The 19,258-nt window shown below is 49.3% G+C and overlaps 1 protein-coding gene across 1 annotated transcript in view; it reads right to left on the reverse strand.

Annotated features, from left to right (window-relative positions):
• Positions 1–6,849: 6,849 nt before the first annotated feature.
• Positions 6,850–19,258, reverse strand: part of efna2a (ephrin-A2a) — a 130,402-nt gene continuing 117,993 nt past the window's right edge. Inside the window, exons 2-4 of the mRNA XM_061240454.1 lie at positions 17,519–17,811; positions 11,308–11,373; positions 6,850–6,974 (exon numbers count right to left, since the gene is read on the reverse strand). Coding sequence (XP_061096438.1) covers positions 6,850–6,974; positions 11,308–11,373; positions 17,519–17,811 — 484 coding nt within the window. The remainder of the gene's footprint in view (positions 6,975–11,307; positions 11,374–17,518; positions 17,812–19,258) is intronic.

A 19,258-nucleotide genomic window follows, 5' to 3' on the forward strand; every position in this document is an offset into this window, starting at 1 on the left:
CAAATCAAAACAAAACTATTCTGTCACCTGGACCTCGTGAAGGACAGAACATCACACAGTGGTGTCACGTTGGTTAGGATGCCCCTCTACAGATTCCCGAATGCAAGAATCACAAATCAAAACAAAACTATTCTGTCACCTGGACCTCGTGAAGGACAGAACATCACACAGTGGTGTCACGTTGGTTAGGATGCCCCTCCACAGACTCCCGAATGCAAGAATCAGAAATCGAAACAAAACAATTCTGTCACCTGGACCTCGTGAAAGACAGAACATCACACAGTAGTGTCACGTTGGTTAGGATGCCCCTCTACAGACTCCCGAATGCAAGAATCACAAATCAAAACAAAACTATTCTGTCACCTGGACCTCGTGAAGGACAGAACATCACACAGTGGTGTCACGTTGGTTAGGATGCCCCTCTACAGACTCCCGAATGCAAGAATCAGAAATCAAAACAAAACAATTCTGTCACCTGGACCTCGTGAAGGACAGAACATCACACAGTGGTGTCACGTTGGTTAGGATGCCCCTCTACAGATTCCCGAATGCAAGAATCACAAATCAAAACAAAACTATTCTGTCACCTGGACCTTGTGAAAGACAGAACATCACACAGTGGTGTCACGTTGGTTAGGATGCCCCTCTACAGACTCCCGAATGCAAGAATCAGAAATCGAAAAACAAAACAATTCTGTCACCTGGACCTCGTGAAGGACAGAACACCTCGCGCAGAGGTGTCATGTCGGGAAGCACTCAATGGGCTTGGTGTTTGTGATTGTGAGTTACGATTGGTTAGAAACGAGCTGTGATAGGGGCTCCGTTTTTATAGTGTTAGGCGATGCCCTGGGGTGGCAATCTCCTGGAAACCACCCTGTGGGAGAAGAGCCTCACATCGGGAGCTTGATGGGTCTGGGCTGCCGGGCTTTTTGATAGTGAAAAGGTCAAGCCAAGCCCGGCCCAGGAAGTGCTTCTCACCGAGTTCCTGCTGAGGGAGGCAGGCAGGCAGGGAAACACACGGCACAGGAGAGAGAACAACACAAAACACCCGGAGAGTGCAAGAAATGAAACGCCGGAGAAAACAGAAAATAGGCTAGTTTTTTTGTGGAAGTTCATGTGTTCCCTAGCAAGTAGAAGTAGAGAGGCATTAGGGTGTAACGTTTTGATTGGTCGAAACGTGTTTGCGTGTGCGTGTGGGTTGTGTGCATGTACAGTATTTACGCAAGACACGGTAATTAAGTAACAAGTAACAAGTTCATAAGTATAAGCAGAGTGGCATAAGGGTTTAGCGGTATGTCACGATTGGTTGAGACATCTGTGCGTTGCGTGAGCACGTACACTACTTACACGGACACAGTAATTAAGTACGTATATTTATATTCCACACATGACTGGCAGAACTATGATGGCGCATTTTGAATTAGAGCACATCATTATAAAATCAATGAACATTATCATTGAGCGAAGACCTAGAGGGACTAGTTCAGCAGATCCCCCCCCCCCCCAAAAAAAAAAAAAAAAATCTAAATATCTTTTAATTAGGAACAGATGAAGGACCACAGGGAGAATAGTTGTGCTGGCCAATTAAGCAAATAGCCAGAGACAGTAAGGCACAGAGAAGTTGCCAGTTGCCCTGAAAGAACTGGGTTAATGTTCTCTAATTGAGTTAGTGAGACGAGGCTGACTGGCATTGTTTAACTCGCATCAGTCACTGTACGAGGCAAGTAAACACACGTCAAAGTCAAGTGCTCCAGTTGGAACAGCCCAGCTGATTTGTAGAGCATCGTATATCCGGAGGGGCTTGGATATACAGTATTAAAGGTTAAATAGGTATAAAGGCTGGGTGAGCAGCATAACATTTAGAAAGCTTAATTAGATCTCGGATCGTGATTCTCATAAAGAGAACCATTACCATTCTGTATGAAGCAATGTTTTTTGGCAGCAAGCAACTATATATATATATATATCTCTATACATATGAATATATACGTGTGTATGTATACAGTATATAAGTATATGGAGTGCAGTCCATAAGTATTTGGACAGTGGTACCATTTCTGTTGTTTTGGCCTCTGTGCACCAGCACATTGGAGTTGAAATGAAACACTGAATATGGGGTTAAAGTGCAGACTGCCACCTTAAATTTTAGGTGATCGGGCGAAACATAGGGGGGGGACTACAGACAAAAAGGGATGCGATTCCTACACGGATCACCCAATGGATGTAAATACCCTCATATTAAAGGTGACGGTTTGCACTTTGCCCACATATTCATCGGACTGCACTATATTACATTCACATTTTACATTACATTTTAGTCATTTGGCAGACGCTTTTAATCCAAAGCGACTTACAAGTTGCATAGGTTCTTCCACAAGTCAAAGCATCACATCCATAACTAGGAAAATACATAGGAAGTGCTGTTCTAAACATATAGTCATCATAAGTGCCTTTTCTTTATATAGTAGTAGAGTGAGAGATCATGGCTTTGATTGAGGCTATACTGTATCCTGTGTGTGTGTGTGTGTGTGGTGTGTGTGCACACGTGTGTGTGTGTATTGTAAATAACAGTGAAGCACAGAGGAGTATCTGACAGGCCCCATACTCTCTTGCTGAAGTGTAGGCCTAAGAGATGGATTCAGAAATATGAGAGCACTGTGGAGTTGTAGACCACGGCTGATGTTGGTTTTGTGTTTTTAGGCCCAGCGTCCTGTCAGTTAGTGTCAACCGCCACTGCAAAAGCAACCACTGATAATACTACACACACGCACTGGGTCTTTCTTTTTCTCTTTTCCTGAGAATTTCAAATGCTTGCATTATTTGGGGAGTGGGATTTTCTCAATTTCAAACATGTCCTTGGGAAAAGGTTTTTTTTTTCCTGATAAAACACAACACAAGTAGGCTGTATCAGGGCAAACCTATTTTTACGTCATGTTTAGTATTCATTTTAATCAATACACCGATTAATGTGGCAGCCATGCTTTCATACTAACTCACTGAATGTGTACAGTAACGGTTTCTAAGATCCGTTCTGTTTTCAGAGGTCTGTTTTCATTTTTCAAAAATGGATACAAATGTTCCCCCCCCAGAAGGAGCAGAGAGGTTGTTTTGCTGGGAGATGAAGATTGTGAAAGGCTTTTGATTATACACATTTTCCGCTCGGCCATCTCGCCCAAGAGGGACCCGGCACTTTCCGGCACTTTCTCCCACCGCTGGTCATCAGCAGCGCCATTAGCCGAGCACAGCAGAAGAGCGCCGCGTTTTTTTCGTTAACTTTTCTTTTTATTTCCACGCCGAACGCAGGCGGCGGCGGCGGCGAGATTCCCCCGGCCGTGTTTTTCCATCAGCGGATCGAGGTGGGGAGAAAATGGGAGAAACGGCGAGAGGAAAATATCCCGGTAAACCCTCCAATTATCCCATCTCTCCTTTATCAGACCGCCTGCCTCTTCGGGTGCCGTCTCCGCGTGCGGTACCCGCGACGGCCCCCGGCCGCTATCAAACACCATTTCCTCATCTCTCCTCCCGGCGTCTTCTCCGACGACAGCTATCCCGGCCTCCCGCGCCGCCCGTCCGCCGGGGCCCGTCCGCAGGGGCCCGCGCACAGGGGCCCGCGCGCGCCCACGCCCGGCTCTTCGCTCTTCACGGGCCGGCGGTGCGGGGGGGGGACTTTCTCAATGACTGCCTCACACTCTCCCTCCACTTTCTGTCATCATCCCCACAACCCGCCTTCTTATCGGCCCAACCTGCAGCAGCTGCCCCGGTGAAGTATCGATCGTTCTAAATCGCTTCCGCAAGCCCTGACACATCCTCTCTCCGCCAGACAGTTTGATGATATACAGTATATCTATATATATATATATATAATTTTCATTTTTTTCCACCCTAGTTTATTTGCAGAGATGGGCCGATCTCACACCAATGCCGGCCTGTCTCTCGGAGGCAGTGACTGACACGGAGTGAATTGGATGGTAATCTTGTAGTTTTCAAGTCGAAATGGAAAGGAGATAGTCTTAGTGGCAGCTTTATTTGTTGTGAATTTATCAAACGCAGATTGATACATCCCTAAAATTAGCTCCCCCCCCCCTGAAGAGACCCAGTAGGAGCAATCGGCAGAGGTGAGAAAGTATGCACTTAAAGGGAAATGTGAGATCCCCTGCAGAATACTTTTACACTGCATTACTGTAGATGGAAGGATGATGTCGGGGACATGACGAGGCACAAATGGAGAACAGCGATCTGTTTTTCTTCACAGAATAATCCCCCCCATACACCCCGTCCTCCCAGTGCAGTTTTTAACCAGTTATTTTGAATTGTGGTAAGATGTTTTATTATTTCCAAAATATGTTCTGATTCCTTCACTTTGCCATTTTGAAGAATACTCACACTCGTTTTGTTACTAAAATGAGCTTGCAGCTTAATTTAGATACACACATACCAGGAATGATAACCAACAGCTTATGTTTGATATTGGCAGTTATTATAAACATTCTGACATCATATAATTATTATTTATTTTCTAGGTACAGACACCTCATGGTGCAAACCAGAGCTTTTTCTGCTATAGACAAAAAGCTTTATTTGAGTTTTTTTTCCTTTTTTTCCGGTAGCTTTCCTTTGCCCAAACAAGAACATTTTATAGGAACTGAAAACATGTCTTTTCCCACATGAAAGTCAAACAAAAGATGAATTGATCTGATAATCACACCATAAGATGCTTTTCACCTTTGAAAAAAAAAATCATTACAGGACTACAAGTACCAGAATGCATTGTGATACAAGCAGAAAAACAACAACAACAATAGCAAACGGCTGACTTTTCTAGGCTTGTTTGACTGCAGAGACTGGTACCATCATCACTCTAGTCATTCAAGGGTCTACATTATAATTTCATATCACATATGAATCATTTCTGCTGCTTTTTTGAAAAGTAAAAAGTAAAAAATAACATGGAATAAAGTAAAATATAAAAATTGTATTCAGGTAACTTCTTAAAATGTTTTTGTGTTTTTTTTTTCCGTTGTCATTTACGCTGGCTCTCGGCGAAATCATATTGTTTTTTTTTTATGATTTCCATATTCGAGAGGGAGTGTCCCAGTAAATAGTCACAGCATTAGCCCCTCTCCTCTGCCCCCCAGTCCTGGGATGAAGTCGTAAAATGGCTGTCCATTAATGAAGCAGAAGTGCTACAGAGACTCAAAACTCGTTTTTTTTTTTTGTTTTTTTTTTTGCTGTGCTTTTTTTTTGTTTGTTTGTTTGCTTGCTTGTCGTGTTGCTTCCCTGGTGAGGGAGCCAGGCCCCGCGTGTAGTCTCATGGGCACGGGGGCCCCCGAAGGGCCGACCGCAGGGCCGTCTCTCTCTCCGGAAGCCTCCACCGAACCGGCTCTCAGGCAGGGCACAGCGCTCCAGACGAAAAATCACACAGAGAGCGGGAGAGAGAGAGAGAGAGAGAGAGAGAGAGAGACGCAGGGGGAGGACAGAGAAACGCACTGTATCGGGAGGGAGGAGGGGAACGGGAGGATGAGAGGCAGAGGACGGCGGCAGGGAGGAGAGGAGACCAAGGGAAACAGAGTGAGAGAAAGCAAGGTTTTGTATTTCACAAAATACTTCCATCACCACAGGATGTCCCCCTTCCACTCAGTGCTGTAGCTTATGACCAGAAAATTTCATATCGGTTTCAGCACCAGAGGGGAAAAAAAGGCCTTTTTTTTTTTTTTTTTTTTTTTTTACTGTTCATTTGTTTTTACTAAACATTCTTTTTTGTGAAAAAAGAGTATTATAAAAAAAACAACATGGCTGTCTTTTCGGCTAGGCGGCTGCTCGCGCGTAAATTGGGCTCCCCGGCTGCATGTGATTACTGTCTGAGGCGCGGGCCTGATGCCTCCCCCACCCACAGCAACTAAAAGGAAAACTCGAGTCGTGTCTTTGGCAGATTTACAGAAAAATGCCTGTTCTTAAGGAGAGCTAATGTCCAAAAACCTTCCTGGGACTGTGGCAGCGTGGAGCAAAAATTAGAACGAGGGGGAAGGGAGAGAGGGAGAGAGAGAAAGAGAAAAAATACAGAGAAAGAGACAGAAAGAGGCAGAGAGAGAGGGAGGGAGGGAGAGATAGAGAAGGGAAAGAGAGAGACCAATAGTAACAGGGAGAGTGTGTGTGAGAGAGAGATAAAGATGGAGAGAGACAGAGACAGGGAGAGAAAGAGAGACAGAGAGAGAGTGTGTGTTTGTGTGTGAGAGAGAAAGAGAGAGACCCCACCCTGAACACAGCCACTGGAGAAGCGAAGGTTCTGTTCGCGCATGGACGCGGTCCAAGACTAACACAGCCTCCGACCAAGAACAACGTACGAAACCCAAAGCGAGGAGGAAGGCGCTCACGATGCGAGCGGAGCTTCAGTGGACTGCAGCGGAGGTGAAGCGGAGGAATAAAAACAGGTTAGGCGGAGTGGTGGCGGTGGCAGTGGCGGCGGTGGTTGGGGGGGGGGGGCGCGGAAATCAAGCGTTCTCTCTCCGGGCCGCCTCGCACAGCTGTCCGTCAGAAAGGAGGAGGAGCCGACACGCTGAGCGCGCCGCGTGCGGGACTCTCGCTCCGTCCCGGGAGTCGGAGGTCAAAGGTCACAGGCCGAAGGTCGCCGAGGGGAGCGTCCGCGTCAGCCGTACTGCGGCAGGGTCTTCCGGGGCGGGTGTGAAGAGCGTGGGCTTGCACTGGCCTCCGGGCGGCTGTGACGTAAGGGTGCCCGGATGGGTCAGTGGGGGGCGGGGCGGGGCGGGGCGGGGCGACGCAGGGGGGGGGGGATGGGGTTGGGGACGGGGGGGGGGGACGGGGGGCACAGAGGGGGGTTGCGGGGCAGCGGTGCTATGAGGACGCCAGCAGCGTCAGCAACATGGCGATCATGAGCAAGAGGCAGGGCGCGGCCGCACAGCAGCCTCCTGAGCTGTCGTCCGTCAGGAAGGGCTCCGGGGACTCGTACGCAGAGTCGTCTGAGAGAGAGAGGGGGGGAGAGGGAGAGAGAGAGGGAGAGAGAGGGAGAGAGGGAGAGGGAGAGAGAGAGAGGGAGAGAGAGGGAGAGAGAGAGAGGGTGAGAGAGGGAGAGAGAGGGAGAGAGGGGGAGAGGGAGAGAGAGGGAGAGGGAGAGAGGAAGAGAGAGGGAGAGGGGGAGAGAGGGAGAGGGGGAGAGGGAGGGGGGGAGAGGGAGAGGGAGAGGGAGAGAGGGAGAGAGAGGGAGGGGGGAGAGGGAGAGGGAGAGAAGGGGGGGAGAGGGAGAGAGAGGGAGAGAGGGAGAGGGAGGGGGGGAGAGAGGGAGAGAGAGGGAGAGAGAGGGGGGGAGAGGGAGAGGGAGGGAGAGGGAGAGAGGGAGAGAGAGAGAGAGGGAGAGAAAGAGGGAGAGAGAGGGAGAGAGATTGATTATTGTCAGAATAGACCATATACTAACTACAGCAAGAAAGAGAACACAAGAGCCTATAGCCTGGTGGCTAAGGTGCTTGACTGGGACCCGGAAGAAGGTTGGTGGTTCAAGCCCCAGTGTAGCCCCACATTGCTCCAGGGGGAGACTGACCTCTGCTTAGTCTAATCAACTGTAAGTTGCTTTGGATAAATAACAAAAATAACAATGACACAATACACCATATGAATAACAGCAACATAGAGAGAGAACACCAGTATTCCAGAATATGAGTTGAAGTCAGAATACACAATATGACTTCTAGCTGTATTACCAATATACTTGTGAATATGAATTTGCGTGAGAATATTCGATTTATTGAAGTTCTAGAAAACATGATTTGCAGCAGCAGGATTTGGCAGAAATGAAATCAACTGCAGGACGGATGGAAAGGAGAAAACGCGGAGGCTTTAGACGGCGTTCCAGTCAGCCCTGTTCTGTCGGCGGAGTGAAGCAGGGCTGAGCTGTTAACAGCTTTACTGTGATATTTACTGTGAAGACGCGATCAGAGAGAACTCATCCACACTCCGACGACAGCGCTCGGAGGGAGGGGAACCGGTCCAACCGAGCCAGCTGCCCAGAAACACGAACAAACGGCGTGTCCAAACACTGTCGGCGTTCCTCCCCCCCCCCCCCTCCTCCCCCCAGTCCAGTTACACTGTACAGTCCTCAGTCCCAGAGTACATCTCCATTAAACCCCCACCCCCACCCCCACCCTCATCCTCCAAAAAACGACTCTTTGATTTCAGACTTTGTTCCCCCCCTGAAATGGCTTCACCAGACTTTTTCCGGGACCCGGGTTGCAGACGGCACTGTTTCCATTTCCAACAGACATTACGAGGGAGTCCGGGAGAGCTGAGGTTAACCCCCGTCTCCCAAACAAGATTAGGATTTCAGGCCTGAGTGTGTGGATGAAAATAAACAGCCACATACCGGCCTCAGACAGGGAGAATTATGCTAATGGCTTGGACAGCGGCGGCCGGGGAGCGGATCCAGTTGTTATGTGTAATAAAGTTCCCAACAGACAGGCCCACATTCTTTACCGGACACCAGTCGTAAATATACGTATATATATATTTCACAGTCATAATCCCAACGCAGGTTATACCCCGATGAGGGAGAAAAAGGAACTCAATCATGTTGGCTGTACATACTCGAGTAAAATCCCAAATTAATTATCGAATCCGATACATGTCTCTGTTCCCTCAACTATTCAAAGGACGTTCCGATTATTTTATTTGGAAAAGGTCTTGTTTTACAGAAGGAACGCGGGTTGACTGGCTCTATTTTTAAACTCCGTGGAATATTTCAACACATGAGCCTCAAGGGTGGATGGACTGGCTGTATGAGTCCCACTGGAGCGACCTTACAAGGCATTTTATGGTTTTTAATGTTTGCGTCTTAATTATGTAAGAATAATGCGATTAACAGAAGTACGACATATAAGCTCTGTGATATTTAACTGTAAGGCCCACAGAGATCGTGTCACATCCATTTAAAAATCACTCGTGGCAGAAAGAAAGAAAGAAACCTTGCGCGATGTCAGCTGACAATCCTTCATCGGGGTTCACACTTTAAATAAAGCCCCTAAAGAATCCTAAAGAATAATTAGCTAACATTTACATTTTTAATCAAGCCATCAATTGATACCTTGCTACAGCGCCCGATGTCAATTTGAAAGGCATCCATTAAAGCCGGGATGCGATAGGCTGAGACATCCGAAGGGGCGCTATTAACATATCAATCTGAATTACATCCAGAGTTTAAACAATAAAACCATAATGATGAAATTACAGCGCTGAGCAAAATGCATTAGGGGCCAATACCAACAACCATATCAACTCCATTTTTCTTTGCCACTGTAGCAGATCATCGAGAATCCAAGAAATATGAATCCGTACTTGGGAGGAATAAATAAATTTCAATTTACATGCAATTGCCTTAACTGTTGTGCGAAATTGATGTTTTCAGCGCTAGTCATATTTATGCATAATTATAGAGAGATAATGGGATGAGACAATCAGTCAGCCCGTACCGGAAATAAATAGCTCTGGAACAAGGCTTCAGGACATTATTCTGCAAAATGACACTTAAAAATATTGACATAGTCATCTGAACTGTGAAGGCAGTTTAATACCTTCCTTTTCTCTACTGGCGTTGTACAAACAGCTCGAGACAAATGAGCCCAATGAAAACTACACCGTCAACTTGATGTTCAGACAAGCTCACTGCTGTTCCCTGAAACACATTCAACACACTGGGAGGATGACTGAATAAAATGAACGAATGAAAGAACAAACAAATAATTAAACATATATAGTACCTTACAACATGATTACATCCTGTTTTTCACATCTTTTTCTGGGCAGCAAATGTTAGATTAAAGGTGCTCTACAAATGAACTTCACGATTATTACTGAATAGAAAATAAAATCAACACCGATATTCAGGGGAAAGCACAGAAACCGGATACTCTTCTTCCGATTGTTTACGAACATAAAAATGTATAGCTGTGCGTATATTTTAATGTGGTCCCAGTCCAGAGTTACAGCCGGAGGCATCCCAAAAAAACCCCCAAGTGAGAAATCTTGGGGTAAAAATTAAGCTTAAAGGTACAATAGGTAAATGGTCAATAGAGGAATTGCAGCAAGAAACACCCTCAAACCACAACACCATCCCTCACCCTTCTCTGTAAACGAGTTGACATTGAAACCCTCACACGCCACTGGCTGTGGCAATTAGAACCCATTTTCAACCAATAAACTTGAATTATTGTACAGCTATACAATGTTTTGGTACAGAGTGTTGGTCCGTCAACTGTGTATTTTGAAACCCGAATTTAAGGACCATAAACACAGGCAGAGGGCGAGTCAATCTGTCGGTGAGGATAGGAAGGGATTTACAGTGGTCTCGTAACAATGTTTTAACACGAAAATCTTACCTATTGTACCTTTAATCCCTACGTCCATTCACTTGAGAAATGCTGCTGCTGCCAGTAGCGTTCGTGTGTGAGAGGCGTTCGCTCATACTCCTATGGGACATGAGCATCTTGGTTTAGTCTTCATGATTAGTCGGTAGGTCAGCGTTTTGATTTTATCTGGCCCCCTTACAGATGAATAATTTCCTCCGCAGAGCGCCCCGAGGCTGGGATTATCTGTCTGTTTGGGCGGTCCGTCGCGGGAGCCGGGGTCCCGGGGATGAGTTACGCTCCCGCCCCGCTGGAGGTTCCTCTCCGCACGGCGGAGGAGCTGAGACCATGAGGAGGGGGGGTACACTCCGTAAATCAACACGGCGCTCGCGCTCCTGCCCCGCCCGAAGAGCAGGCCGCTAACAGGGGCGAGGTGCCGGGCTGCACAGCACAGGGGCGCACAACTCCGGTCCTCCAGGGCCGGCCGGTCTGCGTACGGGTTTTTGTTCCAACCGGTCGCCTCGTTTTTAATTTGCCGACCGCTCTGTAAATGACCTTGGTTCGAGCCTGTACCTGAGCACGGTAAAGTCATTAGGACGCATTTGCAGGTCTGCAGCTGTAGCCGGCACTCATACGCACGAGTCCGATAAGATTTGATTGAGTCAATTAAGTCATTGAGAGCAGGAGTTGGCGCAGAACCGTGAAACGGATCGGCCCCTGTCGTGCACCCCTGGCGTGGCAGGCAGACACGCAGTCCGCCCCGGTGCGGTTCTGAAGCGTGCCTCGTACCTCCACTAACTCTCCCAGGTCACGGCAGAGACAACCTCAAACACGGACACGTTCGTGACAAGACTCGAAAAATTTCCAGAAACTGATGCAATGGCAATCAATACACAGGGCGGGAGACACTGTGAGGTAACTGGCTAAGACTGCCCGTCTGTCAGGCGGAAGGGGCGGGACTTACTCGTTGGCTTGACGTAGACTTTCAACTTCAAGCAGGGCTTTCCGACGAGGTTGGGGTGCGGAGACGCTGTGGAGAGAGGGGAGGCACACATCAGAGAGGAAATGTACGATTTGTGATGGTTAGTTCACTCTCAGAAGGGCCTAAAAAGGTACAAATGCTTGTTGCTGGGGCGATACCCTATAGGTACATAAAACTGTACCCCAAGCCAGAAATCTATAATTAATTTGGACCGTTTTTTTTGCTTGGAAAGCACGCTCATTTGCACTCGAAGAGAACATTACTGTACGTTCAGGGTACACTCAGGAAATTTGATCGTTGAAAAACAAAAAAACGTACCCCCTTCTGTCACTTTATTTCTGAGAGTGCGTGGCTGACATCACTGAAAGTTACAACAGAGATACAAACATTCTTCTAAAAATACCAACAGATGTCATGGTCCGTATTGGGATTGTACAAGTATGCACAGTGGGATTTCAGTGCACATATTCTACTTGTATGAGGGCACGTGACAAATAAAGTCTCCCTAATCTCAATCCTTCTGCTTCGGGGAGAGGGAGGGGTCTGAGATGAAGCAGTAGATGCCCTTCAGTGGTAGGAAAAGGCGAGCATTGCTGGGCTGAATGGCCGCTTCTCACCATTACGTTATGTTATGTGACTCATTAACGCCCACTCAGGTCCTTCTCCTCTCCTGCCCTATGAGAAGGCTTCAAAGACACGACGTCCGGAAGCCTGCACGCCCATCCTGGCATGATAAATGCCTCCGTACCCCCCCCGAATAACCCCCCCCCCCCTCCACCTCCCCCGGGTCCTCGCCCCCGCACAGGCATCCGGCTGGTCGCCCCAGCCCCTCGCGGTCATGTGACCCCGCCGTCAGAGCTGGAACGCGTGGGCGACCAGGTGCTCCACCGAAAGAAAAAAATAAAAACAGCTCGCGTCACCCCACCAATCACAGCCCAGGCTGCACCGCGACACGAACCGGAGGCGAAAGGAACAGAAACTCCACCGCTCCGCCGGTCCGAGTCACCGAAACGCGCTGCTCGCACGCCATGTGGCGCAGTCGTTTTATCCACCTCCGAAAATGCTGATAAAATTAGCGGGAAAGTAAAACAGAGGCTTAGTCTCCAGTCATAGCGTTTTACTCTTAACCTTGGGGGGAAAAAAACAAAAAAAAACAAAAAACAAAGAGAGCACTTGTGACTCAAAGATTGCTTTTATACCCTAATGGAAGCTTAATCATAATTTCACTGTGTTTCTTTATTTATTTATCTTTCTGTCTATCCATAAAGTAACAAGGCATTTTGCCACTGCAAATACAAAACAGGCACATTAAAGCCTGTTTGCTAATGATAGTTTTTTTTCCAGTAATGGGCTTTTTTTAACAAGTGCTCCCTTCTGGGCCCGGGAAATCATTCGCGGACGAAGGACGTGTGTGTGTGTGTGTGTGTGTGAGTGAGTGTGTGTGTGTGTGAGCGTGTGCGCATCCGTGTACATCCGATAACACACAAGAGGCAATAAATATAAAAACAGGATAAACACACACAATCAAACAATACGAGTCAAAATTAAAACACAAACATACACACACGTAATCAAACGATACTGAAATAAAAACGCACACACAGACACACACACACACACAATCCACTTAAATCTGTAGCCTCCTTATGTTTACACCCTTGAACCCGCAATCATCCCATCTCCCCTTCAACCCCCACCCCCTCAACCCCCTCCCCAACATGTGACTCCCCATGGAGCCAAAGATCCAGGAGAGGGGGTTTGGGGTGGGGGGGGGGACCCCAAACTCCACCAGTGGCAGCTGCCCAGAAGAAGAATCTGTCATATTGCCATCCCCGCCAATCAATCAGCTCTGCTCTGAGAGGGGGGGGGGAGGGGGCATCAATCCGGGGGGGTGACAGACAGGCTCTTTTGTCAGCAGATAACCCAGCCTGCCCCCCTCCCCTCCCCTAACCCCACACATCCACCCCTCTCCTGTCTTCCCCCTTGGCCCCTGCGCCCAGGGGGTCCCTGACAGCTACAATATTGGTAGTAGCCAAACAATCTTCTAAGGGAGGAGAGGGGAGAAAGGGCACTGAATGGCGGGGAGCGCCGCTTCCCAGCGCTGGCTGCCGTCGGGGGACAAAAGGGCCCCACAATGCGGGGCCCGGCCGGGAGCCACGGGGCGGAGTGCATTAAATACGGCTCAGGGGCTGCCCCGGAATCGGCCCCGCCGCCGCCGAACGCTAACTCTGAACTCGCCCTTTCTTTTTGTTTCCTCTTCTCCATCTTCCTCTTCTCCCTCCTTTTCTGGAGTGACAACGGTCCCAGCGTGTATAATAAGGGCCGGGACGCCCCGCTGGTTAAGGATGGGCGGGGGGTGGGGGGGGGGGGGGTGGGAGGCCATTTAGCTGCCCTCTTATTTTTCCCCAGCCTAAATACCTTTACTCCACCCCCCCCCACCCCCTCCCCTACCCCTACCCCCTCGAGGACTATCAGCATTGAAGTGTCCACTGAGTAAACACTAGCATCCATACACGCTGGAGTGATAAGGCGGGACTCCATGTCTGAGAATGGAGACGTGTTGACAGAGGGGGGGCTAGTCCCCCGGGGGACTGCGTTACCCAGAATCCCCGGCGGCGGAGGAGCAAAGGTTCCCCCCGTTCTCCACGCGGGAGGCTCATCAAATTACCGTCCTGCAGCACAGCACGGCTCTGCGTCGCTGCGCTCGGCTCTCCGCGAGACTCCCCCCGCTCACAGACGGGATATCAAGATCTGTCTGAGGGGACCGGCGGTTTGTTTACGTTCCGTACAGTGTGCGAAAAAACGAAATCATTCAAATGACACTTGTCAAGGAAGTCATGCACCGACGTGACGAATATTTTTCCGCAAAAAGCCGTCTGAATGGCGGCAAGAGTGAGCGATGGACCGGGCGAAACGGGAGACGCGGCTCTTCTTTTTCGCACTAGTTGGTGAGAGAATAATCGCCTTGTTTGGTGTTTGACAACTCACAATTGTTAGGCCTTCCCAACAACAGATGGCAGTGAGTCACTATGAATGAGCAAGCAGAAAAACACACTTTCCGTGAACGAATATACCACTGTACAGCTTCTTTTTTTTTTTTACTTTTACTTTGCAAAGTCAGAATTTGACTTGCAGTGGCAGCAGTGCAGAGAGATCCTGTATCTGCCACTCACACGGGCGCTGCTGGAGGCCGAGGCGCTCCGTGCGATAGCGCCCTGCCTGTTCTAGTACCGTCAGCGGAATGGCGATATCCCAGAAAGACAGGAACGGGGGGCGGGGGGGGGGGGGGGGCAAAAGAGACACAATCACCACGACCCAGTTAATGAGCTGTATTAATTTAAGATAAAAAGCCTTATTCATTTTTTTCCCCCTCACAACTTTTTTTTATTTTCCCTCGCTCTGAATTTCTGTTAAAGTTTTGTGAAAACAGAGAGGGGAAAGGGGTAGAAGGGAGGGCAGTGGGGGGGGGGGGGCGGGGGGGGGCTGGAGGGGGAGGGAGGGTGGTGAAGGAAAAACAAAAAGAGCTGAAATTGCCTCATTAATGCATCCGGCACGCCGCCCCAAGCCCTCCCCTGCTTCGGCCCAGCGGGGGCCCTTTTTATCAGGCCAAAGGACACCTTTCACTGGGCCATTAGCAAAACAGGGACAGATGCGCCCGGGCGGATCCACTCCCATCACGCGCTGCGCTAACGCGGTGCAGCGCCCAGGAAATTCAACCAAGCCCCAAAATCTGGGGGGGGGGGGGGGCGGGAGTACCGCACGCCACGACCTTCAGACGATCGGGCGTGGGGGGGGGGACCGGGGGGGGAAAATGAGCATTGGGGACCGTCTGACTTCGAAATGGGGGAGAGAGAAAGAAAAATTCCCCACACGGGGCACAACTCTTAATGGATTTTAGTGGTGAAAGTAAAAAAAAAAAATCGTTAAAAGGATAAACGCTGAAGCTGGCAGGCCGAGCTTTCGCTGTCCGCCGTCAGGTGCACCCCTGCCAAATACGATTTGGCCAATCAGCATAATTTGGTGCGTTCCGCATGATGGCGCCTGTAACTGGTTCTGCACCAATCTCACCCTGTGAGGCTAAGCACCCTGCTAATGACAGGCTGCCATTTGACAAAGTGACATTTTCATCCAGGGGAAGAGATGGGATGCACCGACCTGAAGACAAAGGAGGGGACAGGTCTCACACGCACACACACACACACACACACACACTGTACACGTACACACACATGCGTGCACACACATGCTCATACACACATACACACACATGTACACACACATACACATACCCGGGTAGACCAACACACATGCTCACACACACATTGGTACATACACACATGCACACACACATGGGTACACACACATACACACATACACGTGTACACACACATACTGTACACACATACACACATGCGTGCATACATACAAACATGCGCACACACACACATACAGATACACAAAACACGCACACCAACACATATACGAACATATATCCGGGTAGAGACACACACACACACTCCCACACACATGGGTACACACACCCATACGTATATACGAGTACACACACACACACACACACACACACACACAAGCTGCCAAGGTGCCACAGTTTGGCTCTCCTCTCCTCTCCTCTGTCCCGGAGGCCTGTGATTGGTTCCTGGCGACTCAGACTTCTAACACTTGACATACTGAACTGGCTTGTGGGAGATTTCCAAAAAACACTGTGTCCTTCTTCTCCTCCTCCTCCTCCAGAGTTCAGCTCTCAGTGTGCACTCTCTGCGGAGAACACACCTCCGACCGTACCGCACCACAACAGAAGGTCTACGTGTGGGTGATGGGTGCTGGTTCTCTAGCCATGTGGCAGTGCTGCCAGTCTAGTGCACACACACACTCACACACACACACACACACACACTCACACACACATTCAGCTCTACAGCATTCAGAGTGAGAAGAACAGGCTGGACACACAACCAGAGAAATGATTGCATGTTTCATCCGGAGCGAAAACCCCATCAGACACTGCAAAAAATTCTGTTTTAATGTTGTAATGAGACTAATTTTTGTCTCAAGTAGAAAATATTATCTTGATTTAAGTTACTGTTTGCCTGAAATTTTCTTACCCCATTGGGGTTCATTTTTGATTCTGATACTCCTGCTTACTGTTCCTTTGGTCTGTGCAAATGTGTGATAATACAGAAATCAGAAGAATTGCGGGGGATTTCGCAGAAAGCTGTCTGTGGTGGCGCGAGGTGGTGGGGCAGGCTTCTGGGCCTGGAACCAGGGAGTGTCCCACATGCACACGGCGCTCCGGCGTAAAGCGTATTAATCCAGCAGCTCTGACAGGCAGGCTTATTCTCCCCGCATTCACACACACACACACACACACACCCTTTACATCCCCCCCCCCCCCCTCCAAGACAAACAGCAAACAAACAAGGCCCAGCTCCACGGAAGCAGACAGTATATTGAAATTTCCACTGTCGTGCATCGGTTTGCTGACAAACTGAGCAAGGCTGCGTGTTTTGTTCTGCTCCACGCCACATGTCTACAGCCACGGGGGGGGGGGGGGAGTGCTACAGTAAGTGACAAAAGCACTTTATTTCGTGTATGGTAGGGTGAGTTCAGCGCAGGACTGCCAGGACAACCAGGTTGGGTATAATTTAAATGGATGAGTGTGTGTTTGTGCATGTGCATGTGTGATTGTGTGCATTGCAAAAAAAAAGTATGTCTTAACAAGTGGTCTGGTCTTGTAATGACACTTAAAATTGTATTCTTCTTCTCTCAAGTAGAAAATACATTAGCGTGTTTTGAGCGCCTGCTTTCTTGACCTTGTGATTGTTTTTACTCCATTGGCAAGTCTTGAAAAGAGAAACTGTCTCACCTCACCTGTTATTTAGCAGAAAAGTAATAGAAATAAGATTTCAAGTCTAAATACAGTATAAAATACTTGTTGAGACTGACTTATTTATTTTAATGTAGTGTATGTGTGTATATGTGTATATATGTGTATATATATGTGTGTGTGTGTGTGTGTGTGTGTGTGTATGTGTGTGTATGTATGTATGTATGTATGTATATATGTGTGTGTGTGTGTGTGTGTGTGTGAGGGTGTGTGTGTGTATGTGTGTGTGTGTGTGTGTGTGTGTGTGTGTAAACAGTAGAAGTGTGTGGGGGGGGGGGGGACACTCACAGATGTAGTAGTACTCGTGTCCCGGGCGGAACTCGAACCCGAGCGAGAAGGGGGTGAAGAGCTGGAACTTCTCGGAGAACTTGAGCGGTCCGTTGGGGCTCTGTGGCCGGTTGCACTCCCAGCGCTTGAAGCCCTTCATGCGGTGGTCGCAGGTGGTGTAGCCGTCGTAGTTGACCATGAACAGGATGTAGCGCTCCATGCGCTCCTGGGGGAGGGGGTCCTCGTAGTGCGGGCAGTAGATGTCCAGGTAGTCGTTGATGCTCACCTCGACCGTGTACTCGCCGCGGAGAAATCTGCGGAGGAGAGGAGCGGGGGTTAGAGCGGGGGTCCCGGAGGGGGGGCGGGGACGGACGGGCACGACCGCCGCAGGGGAGGGCGATCGATCGAACTCCCGGCTTCGACGCGACCTCTCAGGACCCCTCGGCAAATGAGCTTCCAGAACACACGCTCCACTTCAAAGCCACCGCGCGCGTCCATCAAAAGGACCACTATAGAGCCGCACGTCAATGTCATACCGTCCGGCGCCCTACCCCCCCCCCCCCCTACATGGACCACGATGGAAATATTCAGAGCACACGAGGAGCCTAACAGACAGTGAGAGGGGAGCGCGAAACGGAGAGCGGTGATGGACCAGGGGACTCATGAGTGGGGGAGTGAGGGTGGGGGCGGGGGAGGGCGCTCGAATGTGGGGCAGCACGGGGGGTGGTGGTGGGGGGTGGGGGATGGGAGAGATTGACAGGAGTTCACACAGCGAGAGCAGCTTCATTAAGTGGTTTCACAGGGTCTGGCTCCCACCCAGAACCGGCGAAATGAGTTTGCCGGGTTGGGGCAATTTAGACACAAATTGAGCACCTGCATGGTGGCACAGATCTGCCCACGGAGGGATCCCCGGGAGAGCGCGGTGAACAGGAGCCCCCGCGACGGCCATTACCTCGTGCCGCGGCCCGGCTCGACACCGGCCCGGAGCATGGCGGCCGGCCGATTGGACTCATATATTCAGGTTCCTCCTTGATCTCAGGACACTGCCATGCATTATGTTTTTACACTCTCTTCTCCCCTGGACCTGGGGAGGTGACAGGTCCTGTTACTCCCACTGGTACCTGGACCGTTTTTTTTTTTATCACTTCTGCCTGGCGCCCCGGCACCTGAATCGAATGTGATGCGTTCGGCTGTGGGATCTAAAGTGGTCTGTTACCGCCGACCCGCTCCTGAGTTAATGCGGTTAGACGATAACTGTGAAAAATGTGTACTAAAATATGTAATACACCATAAAAAAAAAAAAATCAGAACCATACAAGCCAGCAAATAAACGGCACGACAAAATCAATGGCTAGTCTTGAACGAATGGGACATAACAGGAGCGCTTCGTGATGCCACATGAGAGTCAGTGTGTGTGTGCTAACGCTAACGCTAACAACACAAACGCACTTAGTCACACTCACAGAAAAAAAATGTTTTACTGCTTAGAACATGATATTTCATTATTACACTACAGCTGTACTACGCCACTCTAGACAAACCATTAATTACACACACACACACACACACACACACACACACAATTACACAGGTATAAATGGTGAAACCAATAAAAGAGAATATGTACTTCAGCTACATGTGTGGGTAGAGAAGGGGGGTAGAACAGGGGGGTGGGTAGAGCAGGGGGGGCAGATATAGTGGGGGAGGGGGGGGGGCGGATAGATAGAGCGGGGGGCAGACCGGGCCCCGGGTCAGGGCCTG

Source organism: Conger conger, chromosome 4 (genome assembly GCF_963514075.1).
Source record: "Conger conger chromosome 4, fConCon1.1, whole genome shotgun sequence".
Classification (NCBI taxonomy): domain Eukaryota; kingdom Metazoa; phylum Chordata; class Actinopteri; order Anguilliformes; family Congridae; genus Conger; species Conger conger.